Source organism: Pagrus major, chromosome 18, assembly GCF_040436345.1.
Source record: "Pagrus major chromosome 18, Pma_NU_1.0".
NCBI lineage: Eukaryota > Metazoa > Chordata > Actinopteri > Spariformes > Sparidae > Pagrus > Pagrus major.
The window spans coordinates 36644569-36665982 of record NC_133232.1 but is presented as its reverse complement, the minus strand read 5'-3'; the positions used below and the strand labels follow the sequence as shown (position 1 = coordinate 36665982).

The window sequence follows — 21414 nt, the reverse complement described above, 5'->3', positions numbered from 1 at the left end:
TTTAAGATTGCACTGGGAAAAAAGGAAGATTGGGTCATGTTTGGAAATTAATTTGCCATAATTCAAAACACATGAAAGGGAGACTGTCTCTGGTTCAAATCAAATCCACTTCCCATCTTTCTTACCATTCGGATCGCCACCGTCAGACACATTGAAATTTTAACGATTTTTCTTGCGGTTGTTACAGCCTGTGGAAGGACTCTGGATCTTTTGGAGCAGCTTGTTTGAAGGTCAAGCTGTTTGTAGTGTTGGATGTGTGAGAAAACAGACACAGGAAACACTTACATGTGAGGATTTTATCGCTTCTGCACAACCACACTTTTCCATCAAGTGTGCTAAATCCATGTGCCAGAAGACGTAGAGGTGTTATGACATGAAAGAGATGATGAATCAAGTGAGCAACTGTCACTGCATGTTCAGATATAGACGATTGCACAATAATTATCAATGTATCACAGCATTTATAGCTACTGTGAATTTCCAATGCCTGCATATAAAACAGACTTTAAAAAAATGTTCTTCTCTCTGTTTACGTGACTGAAACACACAGTTGAAACAATAAAACATTTAAGACATCCATTGCATGAGTTAGATTTTTAGAATACATTTTAAAGCAAAGTGCCTGTGTGAATCTAGATGCAACAAACATCAAAACAACAGCTCAATTATATTTTGTTCTTTAGGCTCCTACTTTTTATCATCCATAGGTTTTCTTTTTAAGAATTCTCAAACGTTTCCACTAGTAGCACCAGCACATCATTTAGGATCACCACTTAAACCGACTTACAACAAAATACATTCATATTCTTTTCAATATTAACTGTATTACTGATGCAAGTTTTGGTAATGAATAGACAAATGTTTAGTTATTTGATAAAGGCACAAATTGAAGTAGTGCTTTAAGAGAACGTAATTTTCCAGGACTTTTGAAAGGGAGGCTGCAAAACCAGGTATTATGAAACCACCAGTTGATAGCAAAAAGTTTAAACTGCATTCATAGTGTTAAAACCAGTGTGCCCCCCTTTTTACTAGGATAATGGTGAAGAAGAAGGCTTTCTTTGCTTTGTATCCATTTATTATCTTAAGTATTAGTCCATTATTAGATTCCTTGTGATGCTGACTCCATTGCACACAAACATTAAACATTACTGTGATTACTGCTGTGTGCAGTAACACTTGTGGGCAATGTGCACATTAGGATGAGAGATTTGGTTCATTATTAAACTATACAAATGTATTTAAAATTATATAAATTTAATTTATAGTTTTGATGGTGAAATCTAGCAACTACAGATTGCTCTAAAATATGGATGATTGGAGTATGATATGGAGATTTAATTGAATAATGTATAAACATACTGTAGAGAGAGAGACAGGGATACAACAATATATTTATACGTCCAGTGTCACTCTACAGTTCTCTGGTTTATCAGTTAAGTGTCCTTTTTTATAAATTTCAGTTGCACTGTCTCCACCATTTAACTGACCATTTAATTCATTCTGTGTGACAGTGAAGACATGACAGAAAAAGGAACGAGAGAGCAACGAAGTTCCCCATCTGGAATTCATCTCGGGACATTAACCCCTAAGCCACGGTGGTGCCCAGAGACAAGTTTTAGAGAAGTTTATAGCCTCTCACTGTTTTTCTCTCGTTGCTTTGTGTACAAAGAGAGACAGCAAAAAGAAACAGCAGATAATTTGACTGACAACATGAGGTTTAAATCTGGGCTTCTCCACTGATGATTTGAGTCATCAGCATTGAGGGGGCAGCCCAGAAAGCAGCATAGATAAAATCACTTAATTTGTTTTTGCTATTTGATTGATTGTATTCTAATGTGTCCCACACAGCTAAAGCAATTTAGGGTGGCTGAGACACCTACAGAACCAAAGGCTGAGTTTTACAAGACTGAGAATCCTGTCAATAGATTCTGTTTCCACTAAATGGATTAGAAAAAATACTAAATATTTCTGCTGATTTACTGCTTGTTGCTTACAGGCCTGTTTTGACGAAGACAGTTTTGCATAGTCCATTTGAGAGAGATAATTGTTGCCAGTAACTAATTAATGCTGACATTTCTCCGTGTTGACATGTACTTTATAGATACCTCAGGGTGGGGAGACTGTATGTAAGAGCATGTGTGTATGAGTGTGTTTGTGTGTGCGTGTGCATGTGCATGTTTCTTTGACGTCGCTGACCTTCATATCCCCTGGTTATGCCAGCAGCCATTTATCTTTTATTCATTCTGCCATTTGTGACCAAGGCAGCTTCTCTGGCACTGACGCTTGTCAAAACAGACCCTGTCCCATGATATATGCAGCAAGCTGAAGCCTGAACGACATGTGCTCTAACAGCTGATGCAGTTTCCAGGGCAAGAATTAAACTTCCTCCTTCAATTCCCATGAATTCACCAGCAATTCTCACTGTTCAGCAGACGTGCTAATTCTGTAAATAAGGAGGTCCTCCAGTTGACTTGCTATATGCAGTGGCTGGTAGAAAAGACAAGCTTACCAGCCACCACTGTTGTTGTTGTTGTTGTTGTTGTTCACACCCTGATAGTTGCAGGAAGCTTCAGACTGAGCATGCAGCTCCAACATCTGTCAACAACCCTCTCTCTGACAGGTGTACCTGCTAGAACAAACTGAAGCATTGTTCCGGAGCTTCTCGCTCGTGTTTAATTCTCTCCACCTGGCTATTTGAGCTTTAAATTATTCTGTTCTCCAAGCTGAAACAACTGACGCCTTGTAAAAACACAACACATACGGTGGATGACAAATCAAAAGAAAAACCAGCATAACATTTCTTAGCGAGATGTTGGAGTCTCCAGAGCAGCTTGAGTGCTCTGTGGCATATACCATAAACTTCAGGGGGTGCGATAAGAACAAAATCTCATATCCCGATTCTGGTGATTTCTTATCCAGCTAAAGACACATATCTCAATATAGCACATTGCTGGTAAATTCAACAAACAATACATATTTTCTCTATGATGACCACATAAAAATGCCTTTTTCTTATTAAATCTGAATTATATACACGAAAAGTGAAATATACTCATATTGATTAAGGACCTTGTACAAAATTTCAAGTAAACGTATAGCAAAATCTAAAATATTAATGTTTAAGGTAAACGGGAAACAAGTTTCAACTATAGTCGTTAACAAAACAACCCAGCGTTTGTGTCTGGGGTTTGTTTTGACGCTCAGCTGTAGGCTCTCAGTAGAGTACATGGGTCTTGTGTAGGCGGTATGATTTTCTGGTCCTTACAGACTTGTCATACTCAAACCACATCCATGCCCCCGGAGTAGCCTCTCTTCTCATGTTGAGAGTTACATGTTCTGTGTCATGTTAACCTTCCTTCATGTTTGTCTGTCGCCTCCAGGCAGATTTCCTGCCTCCAACTGTGCTGCATATAAAAATGATCCAAATGACAACAAATATCGCCATAAAGAGAGCGATTTGTAACACAAGGAAACAAGAGATAGAGCATACTATGAAATGCTAGACATTTGTCCATTGTCACGCCATTTATCATCATATCCCACAGCCCAACTAAAATACCCTACAACTCTATTACTAACACTACTGAAACAGCCACCACTCTTCCAAAATATGTTTCCCTCGTGTTTCATAACCGTGGTGGAGATAACTGATATAAAAATGAATGTAACTGGATTGAGAGCTGGTGACTGCAAATGTCATATGATTCACATCATCTTCACACTCATTCAACCTTTCAGTGACTCTTCTTGCCCTTTGTGGATGCATTTGAATGTGTCTCCACTCATTTACTCAGGTTTTTCCTTCATTTGTAGCGAAAAAGGGATTTGGGAAAATGTCTTGAGTTTTTATTGTTCACTCAGAACTTAGACACTCACCATATCATCGCTCAAGTCTTTTATTTTCACTATTTCTTTGTCTGTACCTGGCAGAGGATGAAATGATCCACAAATGCTTCCTAAACTTTTTGAGGTTAAACCAAAAAAGGACTTTAAATAACTGTTGCGCCTCAGACTTTCCTCAGTCACAACACTAAATATTTAATGTCAGGTAATAAGGTTTTTACATCGGTGGACTGTGACAAGGTCACACAGAATTGAGATGAAAATGACTTGATAGCCTCTGTGGGAGCTCGTTGTTTCCGTTGTTAGGAGAGCTTATCTCAGCCTCTTACACCCAAATGACGGTAAGCTTCATGATTACACCAATCACTTAAATTTTCGCTGATGTCCGCTGATTGCTCGAGTTGTTTCACTGGAGGAATGCCGGAAGACATTTTAAGCCAAAAATGAAATCCCACGCAGCCGATAATGACATGTCATTGGTTTCTGGGGTTGCTCTGATTCTGCTTAACTAGTCATCAGCTCCCAGCGAGCAGCCAGTTCTACTGAGTGGAGATCTCATTACTGCGCTCACTAAATCATTCTCGCCTGATCATCCCCAGCAAAGTGTGTTTGTCTCCAAGAAGACTTCATACAGCAGCTTTTTTTCCATATTTTCCCGAGTAGGTGATCACATCGTATGATCTGGTAGAAATGGCACCTTCCTCCCCTGAGATTTACAAAGCATCTCAGTGAACAACAAAGTTTTCCTCGTGGGTTGGTTGACATCAGCTAATATATCTGTTATTAGAGGAGAAACACTTCCAGATCTAACAATGAGAAGCTGATATGACATATGTCAACCGGTAGTCCTAGTCATTAGTTTCTCTTTGCCTCGACTCTACTCTGCCGAACCTTTCATGTAGTTACTTCTTTGATCCGGAGCCTTTGATGGCGGATTGTAAATACAACACCATCATGCTTTCTGTTGCTGTCAGGGTTAGCTGTTGACACCTGTGTGATGGATTTGTTAGTTTCTTTGTGTTGACGGTGCTGCCGCTTTCTTAGTTTGAGGCAGTGGAATGCAGCCCGACTGTCACTGTTTGTGCTCCTCTCAGGAAAATCATTCTCAGCGTTTGTTATCGTGATGCAGACGATCACAGACGTGCTCAGATTTGGCTTTTTTCTGAATATAAACAGCAGCTTATTGTTTAGTAATGTTGGTCTTGCGGGGGATTCTAGTTTTAACAGGTACTAATTGGCTAAGATTTGAAACATCCAATTTTAGGAATCACAACTTCTTTGCTTTTAATCATGCACCTTTTTCATCACCTGGGAGTCTCCTTAACATTTAGATTATGTTTTTATTCAGCCAAACAAAGCGAAAACACACTCTCCTCCCCGCTCTCACAGTGGGAAATATTCTCTCCCCCTCCTAACATCCTGCTTCTCCCTTTTCTTTTCATTCCCAGATGATAACTGCAGACTGAGTGACTACCGTCGGCTGAAAACCAAGATTCTGGATTTGCACGACAAACGATACATGGGGTCTAACATCCATGGAGCCCACAAGGACAACATGGCTGCCAGGAAGCAACTGGTGGATATGATGTTCAAACGCTTTGATGCAGATAACAATGGTCAAATAGATGCCAGCGAACTCTCACAGGTAAGGATGACGATGAGCTTTAAAACATATCTAATTAAAGGGTGACTCCAACAAACAAACCTTTTTTTGTGTTTGACACGTTCCTGGTGAAATAAATCGAAATTAAAAAAAAACCAACATAATAGTTGGTTGCAGCAGTACGCTTCTGTCATATCATGTTGTTTGCACTTAATGACGTTATTACGTGATGTGACGTGCAATAGTGATGAAGACAAATAGTCAGAGTAGGTAGTTTTGAGCATGCTGCATTTTGTAGTTATGAGCATGTTGAGCATTTGAAGATACTCCAATAAATGCCATCACAATAAGCAATAATATCAATGTAGGCACTGGGGAATATTTCAATTGCAGAGGAAATTATAAAAAAAAACGCCTTTCATAAATCTCTTGGATTAATATATTTTGTCTTCGTATTTTGGAAGAGTTGATGAGAAAACATGCCTGATTTTAATATTTTTTTATTTTATGACATTTCAAGTTTATCTGTGTTTGTTAACTTACATAACGTTTTAGTTTAGGTTTAAGATTTCAGAAATATGAAGCATTTGATGAAACAACAAATCACATCACAATAAGCAAAAATACCAATGTAGGCACTGGCAGAGTTCAAAGCCTTAAAGTGTGTCTGGGGGAGTACTACCACATATGTAAAAGAAGCAGTGTAAAGCTTTCTGTCAGAGTAAGATCAATGTAATCTGATCAGTTTCCTCCAGTTGAAGAAGTTGCATTGTGGGTAATGTAGGCCCCAGCTTTTGAAAAGCAGTCCACTGGTCTGGCATTGCACTCCTGTAACACTGACTCATTATGGACAGCAAAACCAGAGATATCGTATTCTTCTTCCTTTTCCAAACCTGGCTCCTACATTACCCACAATGCAACTTAGCCACTGACAGACATCACTGGAGCCGATGTATCAGATTACATGCAGCTTCCTCTGGAGCAAAGAAAGGCTGTAATCTACGTTGTCACTCATGCAGTTGTACTAACGGTACCCTTTAAGAAAATAAAACGACACATTTCAGTCAGTCACTGGTGTGAAGGTACAATATAATAACTTAACCTTGACTGTTGTGACCTCCAGTCTTATGGAAATGTATTTAGGTACATGAGACCTTTAATTGTCAGTGTTGTTCTCCTTAAAAGAGGCTGTTCAGCATTTTGTAACTGCACTTCAATTTTCAAGACACCTCACAGCGCCTCTTAAGTCTGTCAAAACAGCAGAGTCAATTTTATGTAAATTTCCATCCAAAAGGAGACTACAAATGAACAAACCATCTGTGTGCTTAGGTGTTTGAACTAGCCTCTTTGATGTCTGCCATAATTGTGTCCATTTTACTCCTCTAACCCTTCCCTGTGGTAGCTATGGTGCGTGGCTCTAGGTAAATCTTTTGAAAAGCAATGTGGGTCAAAGGAGTCTAGTGCTCATGGGAGGCTGCAGCCTTTGACCAGCACTGCCAAGAGGGATGGTTGTATAAAGAGCTTTTTGTGGCTGCCATGAGGAGAGAAGATATTCTGTGCATAACAAACAACGTCTCCCAGTACCTGAGGACTGATTTAATATAGAAAGTATCTGAATAATTGAAAGGGTAAGCAACCTGCGGTGGTTTTCAGAACCATGAAACCAGTTGCTATTCTTAGGGCAGTCTCCTGCTGATCCTGTAGGATATCCCATCTGTACAGGGGTCACCTTGGTTAGCTTTGTCAGTGCTCTCTTGCCCAACGCGGGAGGTCTCATTAGATTCATTTGAATACATTTCAGTATTTTGACTTCAAAGCATCTAAATAATGCTTCAAAAATAGTGATATTTTTCCCATATTTTCATATTATTTACATATTTTTACATGTTTTTATATCAACATGGAGCTCCGTGCCAGCATGAGAGAAATCAATGCCTAGTGAGTGAAAAGCATAGTCAACACACCATGTTGTGCTGTGTTTTATGGGATAATACTGTCAGTATGCTCTGAATGTGAATTTGAATATGCCCTTTAAACCTTTTGAATATTAGTTTGGACAGATTTTCAAACCTCTTGGGGATCCCATTTAGTTTATTCCTGGCCAAGCTGTAGCACTTCACATCTCCGCAGGTGTTTGAATGACACAAACTAGTCGGCAATAATTAAAATCCAGATGGAGAAGCTCTTTTTAGGGGGTTCCTCAATGGCTGCTTTTAGCCCTCCTCTCCTTTTTATCCTTGACACAGATGGGATTGTTGGCAGATTTTATACAGTGTCAGCAACACAACACACAGAAAAGAAGAGAGGTGAGAATATCAGTGGATTACAGGTGGCCCTGATGAGTTTTCAGCTTAATCCAAAATTTGTTTTTCGCTTGCATTCACAGTCCTCTCTGACTTTGAGATACACAAACAGTAGTTGTGAAAGAGCACTGGTCTTCCTTAAAATCAAGATTATAAATATAGCCTATAGCCTGTAGCCTTAAAATGTTGAGAAAACTTTTGAGCATCTGCATACTTTCATCCTACAAAAAATGACTGCATGATAAGTAATTGCGTGATAAATATCAGAGCGAAATAGCTTCATCAATCTGATAAATCACTTAATAAACGAAGGCAGTTGTGGGTTGACAGTGCTTCAACATAAGGGCGCCTGAATGTAATTATGGATCGGGCCTTTAATGAGTTTTTATGTTGGTGTATTAAGTGTTGTCTCAGAACGTAATTTCAGAGTAATTAACAGCTCGGAAAATGGAGTTTTCTTTCCTCTCCAAAGGGTGTGAGTTTTAAATATCATACTATGCACAAAAGTTCAGAGTCACTCACTCCAGCTGGTGTAGGACTGTGGGGCTGAAGAGATGAACGTGAAAGGAGAAAAGTGATTCATGCAAATTACATTTTGTTGTGGACAAGCCCTCGAAAAGGGCGCTGCACAAGCACATCACGCTGTTATCAGCAGTTAAAAGTGCCAAGTACCAAAACCACGGCTGCCACCCTCGTGCCCTAAAGCGCTCTTTATAATTGGAGCATTCTCTGATCTCATTTGAAATTCTAGGATGGAAATCCCTCGCCCTGGCTTACTTGACTTGCTAGAGTGTGGACATGAAGGGGCACAGGGAGCAATTGTCCCTGCCATTTTAGTCGTAGGTGCCCTTTTAAAATGGCAAATCAAAACTTCTATTTTTTTTCACCCGTTGCTCATACCTATCATTTGACCAAAGACAGAGCGACTGAAATTATACCTTTTAGCAAGGAAGGTAAGGTGAGACAGTACCCTGTCCACCGTGGACCCCGCCTTGTCTGCCCTCGTGGTGTCTAAAAGATGCAACATAAAAAGGCAAAAAAAAACTTTGTCGGGCAAAGGTTATGTCTTCTTGCTGTTGGGAGTGTTGTGTTAAAAGCTTTATATATTTGTCTGATCTTCCACTTTTCAAGGTAATTTAAATACTTGTAATTTTGTTGCAAGAAGACTGTTTTTGTGAACTATAGTCCATCAAAGGAAAAGACATTTTCAGGGTCATAGCCTGCTCTTTTTGTCCCCCGGCAGAAGTTAACTCAGAGTTTATTATGCAGTTCTGGAAATCTTTTGGATAAGACTTTTTAATAATGAATTAAGTCAGAGAACAGGTGACACCTGCTCATACTCACAGCATTTTGATCAGTCCAGAGCAGTTTAAGTCCTAATGTTGATTAGACTAGGGTTAATGAACGTGCAAATCTTGATTGTATTGTGTAAACTGATTGAGCCTCTCAGCTAAAACAAAACAAAAGACAAAGTTAGCGTGGGATCATGAGAGTTGTTGTCCTTTGTATTAAACTGCCACCGTTACCGATGAAAAATCTATACAACATGACTCAGGCAGAAATGTTTACAGCCACGATAACGATTTAAGCTTTTTCATGTTTAGTCACGTTCGCTGACTTCCTAATCACTCTCTGAGGTTGAATCCGATGTTTTCCTGGATGTTAGTTGTAGCAGCAGGCACCTTCAACAAAACCACAGATTTCTCTGGGTTTGAACGCACAACTCAATAACATATAACAAAGTTGTAATGTTTTTTGACACTATAATGCAGAAATGTTACATATATGTTACATTAATTAACTGTCTACAGGGCCCACACACAAGTTCAGCCCTACAGTAGACTCTTACCATTACCGATGCATAGGATTTCCACGCAGGTAACTTTGGTCACACCACTGTCGTAAACACAAATCCAACTGTAACATCAAAATGATTGAAGCTGTTATTTCAGGGTAGAAAGTTACATACTGTTGCTTCAATGTCTGTGCTAGTAATTAAAAACTTTGTAGCTGCTTATTGTAAGATATGTGTTTTAACTGACTAACCAGCCGATGTTTGATTGGCTGTGCAGGTTGAGCTTCGATTTGAAACGGACAGAAGCTGCACTCTCAATAAACAGTCCAGCTGGTTATCCTGTCAATGATGTGTCTCAGTTCATTTAGCTCACAGAGTCTGCTGGGAGCCAGTGAACATGTCCATGGTCCTCTTTTACTGTGACTGAATAGTGAATCACTCACTACAGAAACTGACTTTACAAATCTCAAGAGGCCAGATGGATCAAAACTTTGTCTGTGTAGGGAGTACGGCCATGTCATGAAATATTAAAGATTTGGAGAGAAAGCATCAAAACCTGAGATTTGTACAGTAAGTGGTGTTTGAGCCACCGAGCCTACCTCCATTACTCCAAGTCAAAGCACACCAGAGAGGAAGACCAGAGGTTCAAGAATGTTTTTAAGTTTCAACAGAGGAATCTGTGGAGTGTTTTATACGATCATGTATCAGTAGCTCAGTTTTGGTTTGGATGCAGATCAACTGTAAAAGACAAAAGCAGAAGACATTCAGCAAATGAGATCTAATAGTTCAACACCTGAAAGGCATTAGCAGCTGTTTTATTGTGCACGCCACAGTTATTTATTACTTTGTTTCCAGAACGCTCTAAGGGTACGCCATTACAGGTGACTCCTAAATTTTGGGCAAGTCATTTGGGAAGGGAAGTGCACTGATCCGATGGAGGAGGCATGATGTATAAAGCTGTCCCTTCTGATCAGCATCTTGACAGCTGATCTAGTATGATGGATGTTTCACTGCCAGGGCCATGCAGAGGGCATTAAATAGGATCATGCTTCAGCAGGATGATGAGAAAACCTGCACATTGTTTAGGGCCTTTTCACCATCGATTGTGACAAAACTCCAGCTTGGCTGCGATAAACTGACAGCTAATGCTGTGTGCATTTCATCAACTTTGACAGAGTTTAGATTGAACATGTTAATATTGACTCATTACAGAGATAATATCCAAACTTTTTAAAGTGGACCAAAGTAAGTTTAAGTATGTACCCAAAGTGAATACATTTACTCAAGGGGCTGCACCTAAGTACACATCTGAGGTACTTGCACTCTATTTATATTTTTCAATTTAATGCAGCTTTATGCTTTTATTCCACCATCTGAATGTGGGCACCCTGCGATACTTAAAAGATATATATATATATATATATATATATATATATATATATATATATATATGTGTATGTGTGTGTGTGTATATATATGTATATATTTCATTTTACCACAAATATCTGTTGACATTATTACTACAATTATGTTGAACAAATCAAACAAAGAAATAAGGAAGAAATATTTCATCTTTGTTTATTTCAATATTAATCTGCAAACATGCACAACATTGCTTAAAGCCGCAGTTTGTTTTGTTTGAGTGGTCAATATCTATCTATAGTATCAAATGTGTTATTCTTATTACTATATTATTAGTGACAGTAGTTCATACACGACCCCATTACATCAGTGTTTTATTAGAATGAATGAATGACAGTACATTTTTAACAGATATCCATGGTGTTATTTTTCATTTTTGAAAGTTGTGGGCTTTAGGGGGTGCGATTAAAATAAAATAATATTTTTTTGGGAAATACAGGGAGGGTAGGGATGTGCGACCAAAACAAAAATAACTGTACAGTTACTCTGTCACCAATACTATATCAGGATAGATATTTTTCTTGTCTTTTGTGCTGAATTACTGTGAAATAAATTTTTTTTTTTTTTAAAAAAGACTGAAAAAAAAAAACACACAAGGTGCTGTGGTACAAAAAAAGATTTAAAAGTGAATATGTTCACAGGAAACCATTTTTTAAAGTGGATTCAGCGCTAATGTTCTGCTGTTGGTCGTATAAAATACAGGACTGCAGTATCAGAGTTCCGGGTCATATGTATTATACTATGTAGTATATGCAAATGAACAATGTTGTACTACTATAGATGATGCAAAAGTCCAGGGCTGCTGTTTAAACTACAGATTGAACATGTTTAGATTCTGCCTCACAGACACAAAGAGTGTCGCCTCAAATGTTTTCAGAAACATATTTTGTGTCTGTTGATGAGTACGTTTGTGACCAGGCCTCCATTCATTCCTGCTGGAAAGCCGAAACCAAGCGTCCGGTGCAAAGCATTTTAGTTGTTGTAGCTCAGGATACCACAGCCCTTTTTCTCTGTTTCCTCTGGACATGTAGCACCAATTTCACTAAATCTGTCTTTCTACTGCATAGACAGTCCCATTTAATTAAAAGACCGTGTTTCCAGCCGTGAAGTACTTTAAGGTTAAGAAAAGGTTATGGTTGTACTTCAGTTGTGGACTTTTTTGTATAAAAACAGAGAATGATCTTTGCCTAACCTTAACCAAGTGCTGCCAGTGTCTAAACAGACCTATAAAAGAATATAATTTGCTGTAGTCGTAACTTCTTTGGGTGGAAAACGGATCAGATACGTAATATTGTCAGTACTTTACATCTACATTCAGTATCAACATTTTGAGACTGGCCAGACACGTTGTCAACATTTCCTCGTTATGTGGATAAAAAACGACGGCATTACTCTGCGTACTTCAAATATTTGCTTTTATAAATGAGTTTAATATAAATGGAATTTCCAGCAAATAGTTTTGACAAATGGAAAAAACACAGAAAGTATTGTCAACCTTCTTTAACAGAACATTAATGAATTCTCATTCAAGGTTATCAAGCAAGAAGGCCTGTCCAAGGACGTCTCTGAGTGCACATTGTTCGACCTGCTCAAGTACAACGACGTCAATGACGACGAGCACCTGACAAAAGAGGAGTTTTACACAGCCTTTGGTGAGTTCAGTTAAATCTTTTGTTCCATCACAAAGAAAGTTTTCCAACTATAAAAAGGCTTAACCCGTCCCTGAAAAATGAGGCTTTGTGCTGCATCTGACATTTTTTTGCCTACGATTTCCTATTTACAGAGGATAAGATGTCACACAAGAGAAACTGTCATCCAAAATGTCTCTTGATGTATTTATTAGATGTATTGAAGTTGATTTGTGGTCATCACATCATATGTGTCCATAGACATTGTGTCAAAAGTGTTTTTAACTGTTGGTAATCTTGTTTAAGAAAAGGTAAGTTGAATTCACGGAGCAACAGAAATCAGTTTAAGCTCATGACATCATAAATGACTTTACATACACATGCTTCTCCCTCTCCTGCTTTTATGTTAATAAAGTCATCTGTCCTAAATTGTATTCACCTGCGGGCTCCATACAAGAAAAACATTGTTTAATTAAGCTTTGATTCTGTTTGACTTTAAAATCTAAGGAGCAGCTCACTAACTGTTGTTGTAACCATCTGAACCGTCAGTCTGGTCGTTCCCTGAGAAACATGGATCATTGCAAAGTTACAGCGGTCGGTGATAAACAAGGTGTAGTGTTTGATAAACGGCCTGAACTCCAGATTGTTGCTGCATTGTCAGTCTTCAAAATGTTTGGTCCACCTGGGAAGATGGATAAAGGGGATCAACGTGGAGTTGGAAGCAGGTCAAGACTACTGCGAAACAATAGTTCAGACCAAATCCCCCCTCATTAGGCAACATAATGATGACAGCGTCTCTGCCACATCTGAGTCACAGCAGCACCTGTGCACCACTTTCCTCCTCCTCCTTTTGTTTCCTCCTCATGCTCTCTCTCTCACGGTTCCTCCCTGTCTGACATTTTCAGTCAGCTCAATATCCTCTGACGGAATATCCTCTGACATTTGGCTGGCTTGACACATTTAGCAGTGGGAGAGAATTCATAATCCACCTTCATCTCAGAGGCCCTTTGTCTTTGAAGCATTTCTTAGAGCAGGCAAAGTCACGAGAGCAAATGGCGAAGTGAAGTGAGTCTCACCTTCTCTACTATTCTACACATTATACGTGGATGTGTGGGAGCAAAGCCCTTCTGGCAAATCAGGAGGAGAATGTCACCCCAGCCAATCTGGGGAGAGCTGCAGTTCCTTTAAGACTTGAGTTTCTCTAACTCCAACTATTTCCACTTCAGTTTTCAGATCTTTTTTGCGAGCTTCTGGCTTAACTCCTCACAGGGAAATGGGATATTTAATGTTAGTAAATCTCCCCTATGTAGCTGAGTTTCTTTCATCCTGTCTTGCTCGTCTCTTTTACTTCTTTTTCCCATTCTTCATCCTTTTGTGCCACTTAATGTTGTTATTTTGCAACAGTTGATAGCCAGCCAAATATATGACTAAATGCATAAGCCACTTTATTAAATCTCTGACTGAAGATTGTTAATTTAGGTAACTATTTAAAATGTATTGAATTTAATCAAGCATTAATGTGCTTGTGAGTAGTTTTTGTGTCTTTGCCAACAAATCCACTTCAATCAAGAATGTCATGCACATTACCGAAGCGCTCAAAGCAATTTCACCCCTGTGCACCTAATACTGAATACAAGAGAAGCATTTTACATACCTGGAGGTCATTGTGGCTCTCAGCTGGTGTCTTCTCCACTTTATTCACCGCTAAATCTATTTCACTCTTCTAAATGCTTATGTGCTTCAAAGACGGGCCCTCAGTGTGCCTGAGAGGCAGCTGAGAGAGGCAGGCTGATAATAAGGTCACAACTTCACCTCCTCTAGAGACTCAAAACTGTATTGAACATTTCAATTCACTTAATTTCAATAAAACCTATTCATCTAAGCAAGGGGAGATAACAGTCTGGTGCAAAGGAGCTGAAGCCTTAAAAAACAAAATAAAAGACCACCACATTCTCACCACTCCTGTGGTCCTGAGAAAGATGTAGGGAGATTGTAGACCAATACTTGTGTTGGTCGCCACGATCACGGATCACTTCCAGGTAAAAATAGTAAAATGGTTTACGCAGTTCTCCTTAAAAAACACCCACAAACAAAAACAGATGGAAATATCCCCAGGTGTCCTTAAAAATATCCACTGGTGTGACCCGAACTGCAGTCGGCCGTTTGGCAGCCTTTTCTAGCTGTCGGCATCCGTCAATCACTTTCTCGATTTATTGATCGGTTAATTTCTGAAAATGGTTGATGGAAATGTTGATCAGTGAGACCAAAGCCCAAGATGTTGTCCTCAAATGTCTTGGTTTGTCCCCAACCCAAAGATATTCAGTTTAATGTCAAGAGGAGTAAAAAAAAAAAACAGAAAATATTCACATTTAAGAAGCTGAAATCAGAGAATTTAGATTTTTGTTCCTGAAAAAAATACTAAAAAAAACTGATTAATCCATTATCAAAATAGTTGGCAATTAATGTAATAGGAGACAACAAAGCGATTTGTCGATAAATCGCTGCAGCTCCACAGAAGAAGATTCACACAGACGTGGGATTTTAACTCAGCCAGTTATAAAATCATCTGTTTACCACCAGATCAGAGTTGCATGCAGCCTGGCCTGACGCCGTAATCATCTGACATCATCGATAAGATTCACATTTGGAAACAAACTCTAATTGAGAAAACATTACTTTTTATGATGTTATTGGATCGACTAAAAAACACTTATCAATCAGATTTACTGAGCATGGCCAATCTGTTTTACTGCTGTTTGTGTTCTTCCACATAAAGATATAGACAGCTATATAATGTAACACAGTTAGAGCTGCATTTGTTTTAATATGATGGGCCCGGTGCACAGCTGTTGATATACTGGTGTAATAATAACCTGAGTTCTCTGCTTGAGTATGAATTTAATGACATTTGGGTTGCAGATGGAGTGAGGACACCAGCAGTGTGGTGGAGTAACCTGGTCAGAGATCTGTGGATTGATTTGACCTCATACACCATGCTCACAGTGCCTGAGGCAGAAATGTAATGCAAAGTTATAGTTTTTCACTTCATTGCTAACATAATCTGTGAGTGGCAGCTATAAAAATCTATGCAAATACCTTAAGCGCCCTCGTAAACTGAGCAGCATCATAAAGTAAATCGGTTGATCCGGTGTGTCCAGAATTACGGTGCAGCTCGGAAACGGAGCAGCACTAAATTCAGAATGACTCCCCATGAAAACGGCACCTGTCTGACTACTCTGCTAATAAGGACCCTTTGCACACCTTTGTGAAATATTCAAAGCGTGGCAACATTGTTTGTCAGGACAGAAGATAAGACTTTAATGTCCATGCATTATTCATTCCTCCTTTGCATAGACTAGAAGGGGGTTGAGAATCAATTTGCTTCAGCTAGCAGTAAGGAAGCTGTCTGGCAGAAGTGATGTCTTTTAATTAGATGATGTTACAGATATGAATGATGTCTGCCACGCTACTGATAGTCAGCCCCTTGTCATCGTTGAATAATTTGTTGAATGATGGCCTGGTGCATCATGGGTAAACAGATAAGGTGTCATCTATCATGAAAGTGTCATTAACTTTTGGTCGGAGAGTGTTCCAAGACACCGGGGCATCGACCGTCAGATATTAACATCAACTATGTGCAGCCACAGAAATCAGTCCACATGGAAAGTATCTGAAGAAACCTACAACATTGCATCATTATCACAGGCCTTGAATTTTCATCACTCAAGTGAGAATCTGTGTTTGACTTCACTACATGAATCAGTTACCGTCTATAATTTACAAACACCAGGAGTCCATTTTGATGGACAGGGTCGACCAAATTTAGTCATAATCTATTATCAACCATCAATTACATTTAAAATAATAAGACATAACATTTTTTAATAGCATTTAATTTCAAGAACAGCTCGATCACAATAACATTTACTAAACATGACTTACAGAGAGAAAAGATGAACGCCATCTGTGCAGTCACATTTTCCATGTCCACGCCACACAAAGCAGATTAATTCAGACAATTCAGAGGTGGCAAAAGTACATTCTTTACTCAAGCAGAAGTATGTTACTGCTACTGCTGATGTCCTGCTACTTATACCTCCACTCCACTACATTAATTCGATACATTTAGTTACTACTTACTTTACAGATTCAGATTATTCAGTGTTTAAAGGCTATTCATTGTGACGTGTTACCAATCAGATAGTGTTGTGGGCGGCACATTGTGTGAGAGGATGTTGCACCAGATCAAAAGTAGCACGTTTTTAAATTAGTTTATTTTATTTTGCATCATTTTGCACGTTCCAGTCTACATCCACTCTGCATTAATGCTGGTCTCAACGCTTTCCTCAGCACAACCAGATATTTATTATATATCATGAGAATAAAACCTCAGCTGTTACTTAATACTTTATTTATTGAATGTTCAACATGTACGTACTGTCCTTAATTCCACCCAGTTCAGGCCAATGCTTTCAACAAATCAGAGATTCAGAGAACAAATCACAGAGAAAGACACAAAAGTAACATTTCTAAGCTTGTTGTCTCAGTGAAAGCTGACAAGATTTCACATTTTAGGAATGGAACAAAAGTGCAGCATTAGTTCAGAAAGCATGTGGATAAAAGTGATACAGGTGCACTCAAAAGAAAACCAAACACATTGTGCATGTTTTTACATGTGCTTCATCTGCTGGTTTTCTCTGGAGCTGTGCACTTTGCCAAAACAAGATAGTCGAAAGCACTTTTGTTCAGTCAGCGCTGGGAGGGAGGTCTGTCATCTGCAGCCGACCAGTCAGCGTCTGTGATCACTGCGAAATGAACTTAGGAAAAGGTCACGCTCACAGTTTGCCACAAGTAATATCTCAACCTGAATGTGAAAAGAGAGACGGGAACATTGTTCTCCTGATGTTAGAGTTACCAGTAATATATTTTATTTCAGCTACCATATCCAGACACTGAAGGAATGAAGGGTGTCTATAAGTTTGCATTATCTCAGTTGGGTTGCATCCAGACAGAAGGTTTTAGAAGCAAACGAGGCAGACTGTGACTGCGTCCTTGTGCCAGTGTGCTTTAAGCCCTTTGAAGTTGGCTGGACAAACACAGGGTGCTTTGCCTGTGCACCACACTGTTTAATGTTATTAGTTTGGGTACACCTACTAAATGCATTTTCTAAGGGTCTGGGCATGCTGCTTCACAGACAACAATGAAAATGAATGTGCAAGTGCTTGGAAAGAATCCTCTGTCTGAATGCTCCCTCAGGCAAGTTGTTGGCTTGAATCTCATCCCCAACAAAACCTCTTCTTGGGGGACACGCAGCAGACTTCCACTGCACCTTGCTTTTTTCAAACACATGTGAAAAGGCCTCATTTCTCAGAGTAGCTACATTTAAACACTGCCAACAGCATCGTTCCAGTCCTACTTTATGTACTGCACTGTTATGACTACAGATTATTTATTCAGTACACATTTAGCTGAATCACCGCGATGACCTTAATTGTACTTTTCCATCAAGCACAGTGGTAATGCTATTTGTGCTGCACCGTGGGATGGTTCTCACTCCTGCTTGATGTTTCTTGGGTGCCAAGTTATTGATCTGAACCCTGACACCTGCTGACAAAATGCACAGCCAGGAGATACAGCTCTTTGGTTTCTGCTGAGGCTACAAGTCTTGTTATATACCTGCGATATTCCTGAGGGGCTGGTGGGAAACTTAGATAGACTGTAATGTGATCCATCATGTTGTAATGTTGATGTGGCCCTCAAACAGTTTGCAGGAGTTGAGGGTGGAGACTGACCGTGTCTTTTTAAGGAAAACAACAATGAATGTGCCGTATGTTTGGATCGGGGAGGATCATCCCTGATCCAAAAGTACAGTAACTTTATGCTTTTTTAAATATATTTTATTCTCACACTCTCTTCTTGTAGCTACAAAAGGCAACATTATGTTTTGACAACTGAACTAACATGTAAGTAAGAAAAAGTCTGTAGTAAATCAAATATAGGGTTTGAGACGCATTTAATTTTGACCTGAGATCACAATAAAGAGACCGAGACATGCTGTATCTACACTAAATATATGTAATTTTATAAAGGGCGTTTGAGCACTTCAAGTAAAAAGGACAGGGCTGGTCACTTACCAACATGTACTTAAGTTAAGGATAATAAAAAATACTTGATTGAAATGAGAAACGATCTCACCACGAGGTCCATTTAGTCGCTGTTGTGAAGCTTTTGCTCTTATCACATGATCCTCGTCAGCAGATAGCTTTGCATGGGTCCAGCTGTCATGGATTTACAGATGTTTAAATGGTTTAGGCACAAAAAACACTTGGTTACGATTAAGACAAGATCTTTTTTTGCCTTATAATTCTAGCTGGAAATTCTCCTGAGGTTTCCTTCAAAAGTATCCAGTGGTTTGATGCCTTCTCGCCCAGCTGTAACTCCATCATCATCCTGTCCTTCTCAGGACTCGTATATCTTAGCTCATATAAATGTAATGTGAATGTGATATGAACCATATTACACAGCCTATGACACGTACAAACGTGAACGACCAACATTTTATTCTGACTACAGAGCTGACTTCATGTCCGTGTTTAGCTTAAAAGCCAATATGTGGTATCAAAAGAAGAAAAAAATCACAAGGCACTCTTCTGGAAAAAGGTTAAAAAGCCTTTATTCTTAAAAATATTCACAGTTCATGTTAAAAATGAGTTGAGTAGCATTACGCGCCTTCTTCAGGGTCGTATGTTGAACATCCAGTTAAACTCCTAAATGGACCTTGTGGTGAGATTATTTGCTCAGCTGCTGTTTAAAAGGCCAGAACAGTGATGGGAAAAGGAAGCTGTTGTTGCTGTTTGTGGTTTGTGGTCACCAATACTGAAATGTTGGTTTAAGAAAACAAATGGCACATGTAAACTCTTTTGAGTGGCTGTAATTTGGGTAAACAAGATAATTTGGGCTATAAATTTGTGATTTCCTTCTGGCTCTTCTGCATTTTTTCTGCATTTCTTTGTCTATTTTTTGTTTCATTTAATTCAGTGTATTTTGTCGTCCTTCTCATCGTCTTTTGTTTTAAGTGAGACAGCTCTATTGTGTGTTTCCAAGTCTGGTGTAATCCCTACATTTGCAGAAAGTTTGCCCAGCTCAGAAATGAGTTGACTTACACTCTCTACTTCTGTGAAGATTATAATTAGTCATCCGAACCAACAGGCGGGCCTCCTCCGGGGAAGGCTCCTTCCATTAAGGCAACTTTGCTGTTATTCAGCACTCGTGGCACCGAGACAATTAATGGATACTCAGGCTTTTACTTGTCAAAACCCCTGCTGAGCATTCCATTCACAGACTGTGAGAAGTGGTGTTAAAATGGTTTTATAATTCATGGTTCATTTTCCAACATGTGACAGAATGTGTTAGAGAGATTTAAAAGAAGTTGAATTACTTTTCTAATTCAAGTGATTCTCAACTGAAGAACACGAGCCAATTTTCTCAGCCATTCTGAGGGGGACGATTGTTCTTTCCTCTTGAACCTGATGACAAAGTGAAGGCTTTGTGTTTTTTTCACAATTACATATTTACCCACACTTGCAGACGGAGCTGTTTTTGCCTGGAAATGAACATTTTAATCTGTTACTAATGTGTAATTTAATCAAGGTCGTGACAGATAAACCTGACTGGGTTTAGTTAACTCTAAGCTCCTCATTTATGTTGGATGAACTGGAATAATTCACAACTCAGCACTGTGCAATTAATATAAAGTAAGTAAGATGATATTTAAAATAATGAATTAAAATAAATGTTAAAGGCTGAAGATGCATCACACAGGGGTTACAGCGTTACACCAGCTTTAAGGTATACCCTGGTGATAAAAAAGATGGTTATCATACTGTGTACATTCGCTTATCTAAGGTATTGAATTACACTAAGTGTTTTAAAAAATATCTAAGTTCAAGCTTACGTCAAATTTCATGTCTGTGTTCATGTCTGTCTTTTTTGGGCAGCCAATCAAGCCACTGATATTACAGAGTTATAGAGAAAATACCAGAAGTATGTTTTAGATAACCATAAACTGTGTAATCTACATTTAAACACGCAAAATGCACAAACGCTGTGATCCCCTATGATTTGTCCCACCTGCTCTCACAAATGCTGCAGAACAGTTTGCACATGCACAAATTGCTTTGGCTGAGAGTGAAAGCAGAAGTGCAGCACAGTGACATGCGCTGGAAACAATGGGAATATTATAACTTTCACGAGTCCACAAACTCTTAGAAAAAAAGTGATGCAACGTGCACGAGAGGAGCACACGAGATGAGCACACGCCAGGCTCACTGTACCACAGGAAAACAATGTTTTTGCTGGAAACGTCTGAATGTGAGCTGAACTTCTCCTGCCACTCTGGATTGAAACATCTTCAGGTTTTTTGCTGTTTTCGTATCTTTCATGTCTTGAGGAGCAGAGGCTTAAAGCTTTTCTATGATCTGTCTGGCCTCAGCTCCAGTACTGTTGCACCATCCCTTTTTCTTTTTAAAAAAAAACTGGCTGCTTCACCTCCGACATTTCAGACTCACATCAACTGCTTCTTTTGAACGATCTGCCGTGCTTTGGGTCCATGTCCCTCTACTTTTTCTCAGGTGGAGATCAGTGGAGGCAAAACCAAATTTTGTATAATATAAGAGTATATTTGATTTGTCTTTGGACATCTTGCAGGTCACCCAATAGGGACTTTAAGCAGTGATGGTAGAGGGACAGCTACGGTGTTGGCCAAACATCCCAACGGGTTGCCATGGTAGTGGAAAATGAATATCTCCAAGCAACATTTAA

General features: G+C 39.1%; 1 protein-coding gene across 1 annotated transcript in view; it reads left to right on the top strand.

The window, feature by feature from the left end:
• Positions 1-21414, top strand: part of fstl5 (follistatin-like 5) — a 170049-nt gene that overhangs the window by 66564 nt on the left and 82071 nt on the right. Inside the window, exons 4-5 of the mRNA XM_073487367.1 lie at positions 5292-5488; positions 12498-12618. Coding sequence (XP_073343468.1) covers positions 5292-5488; positions 12498-12618 — 318 coding nt within the window. The remainder of the gene's footprint in view (positions 1-5291; positions 5489-12497; positions 12619-21414) is intronic.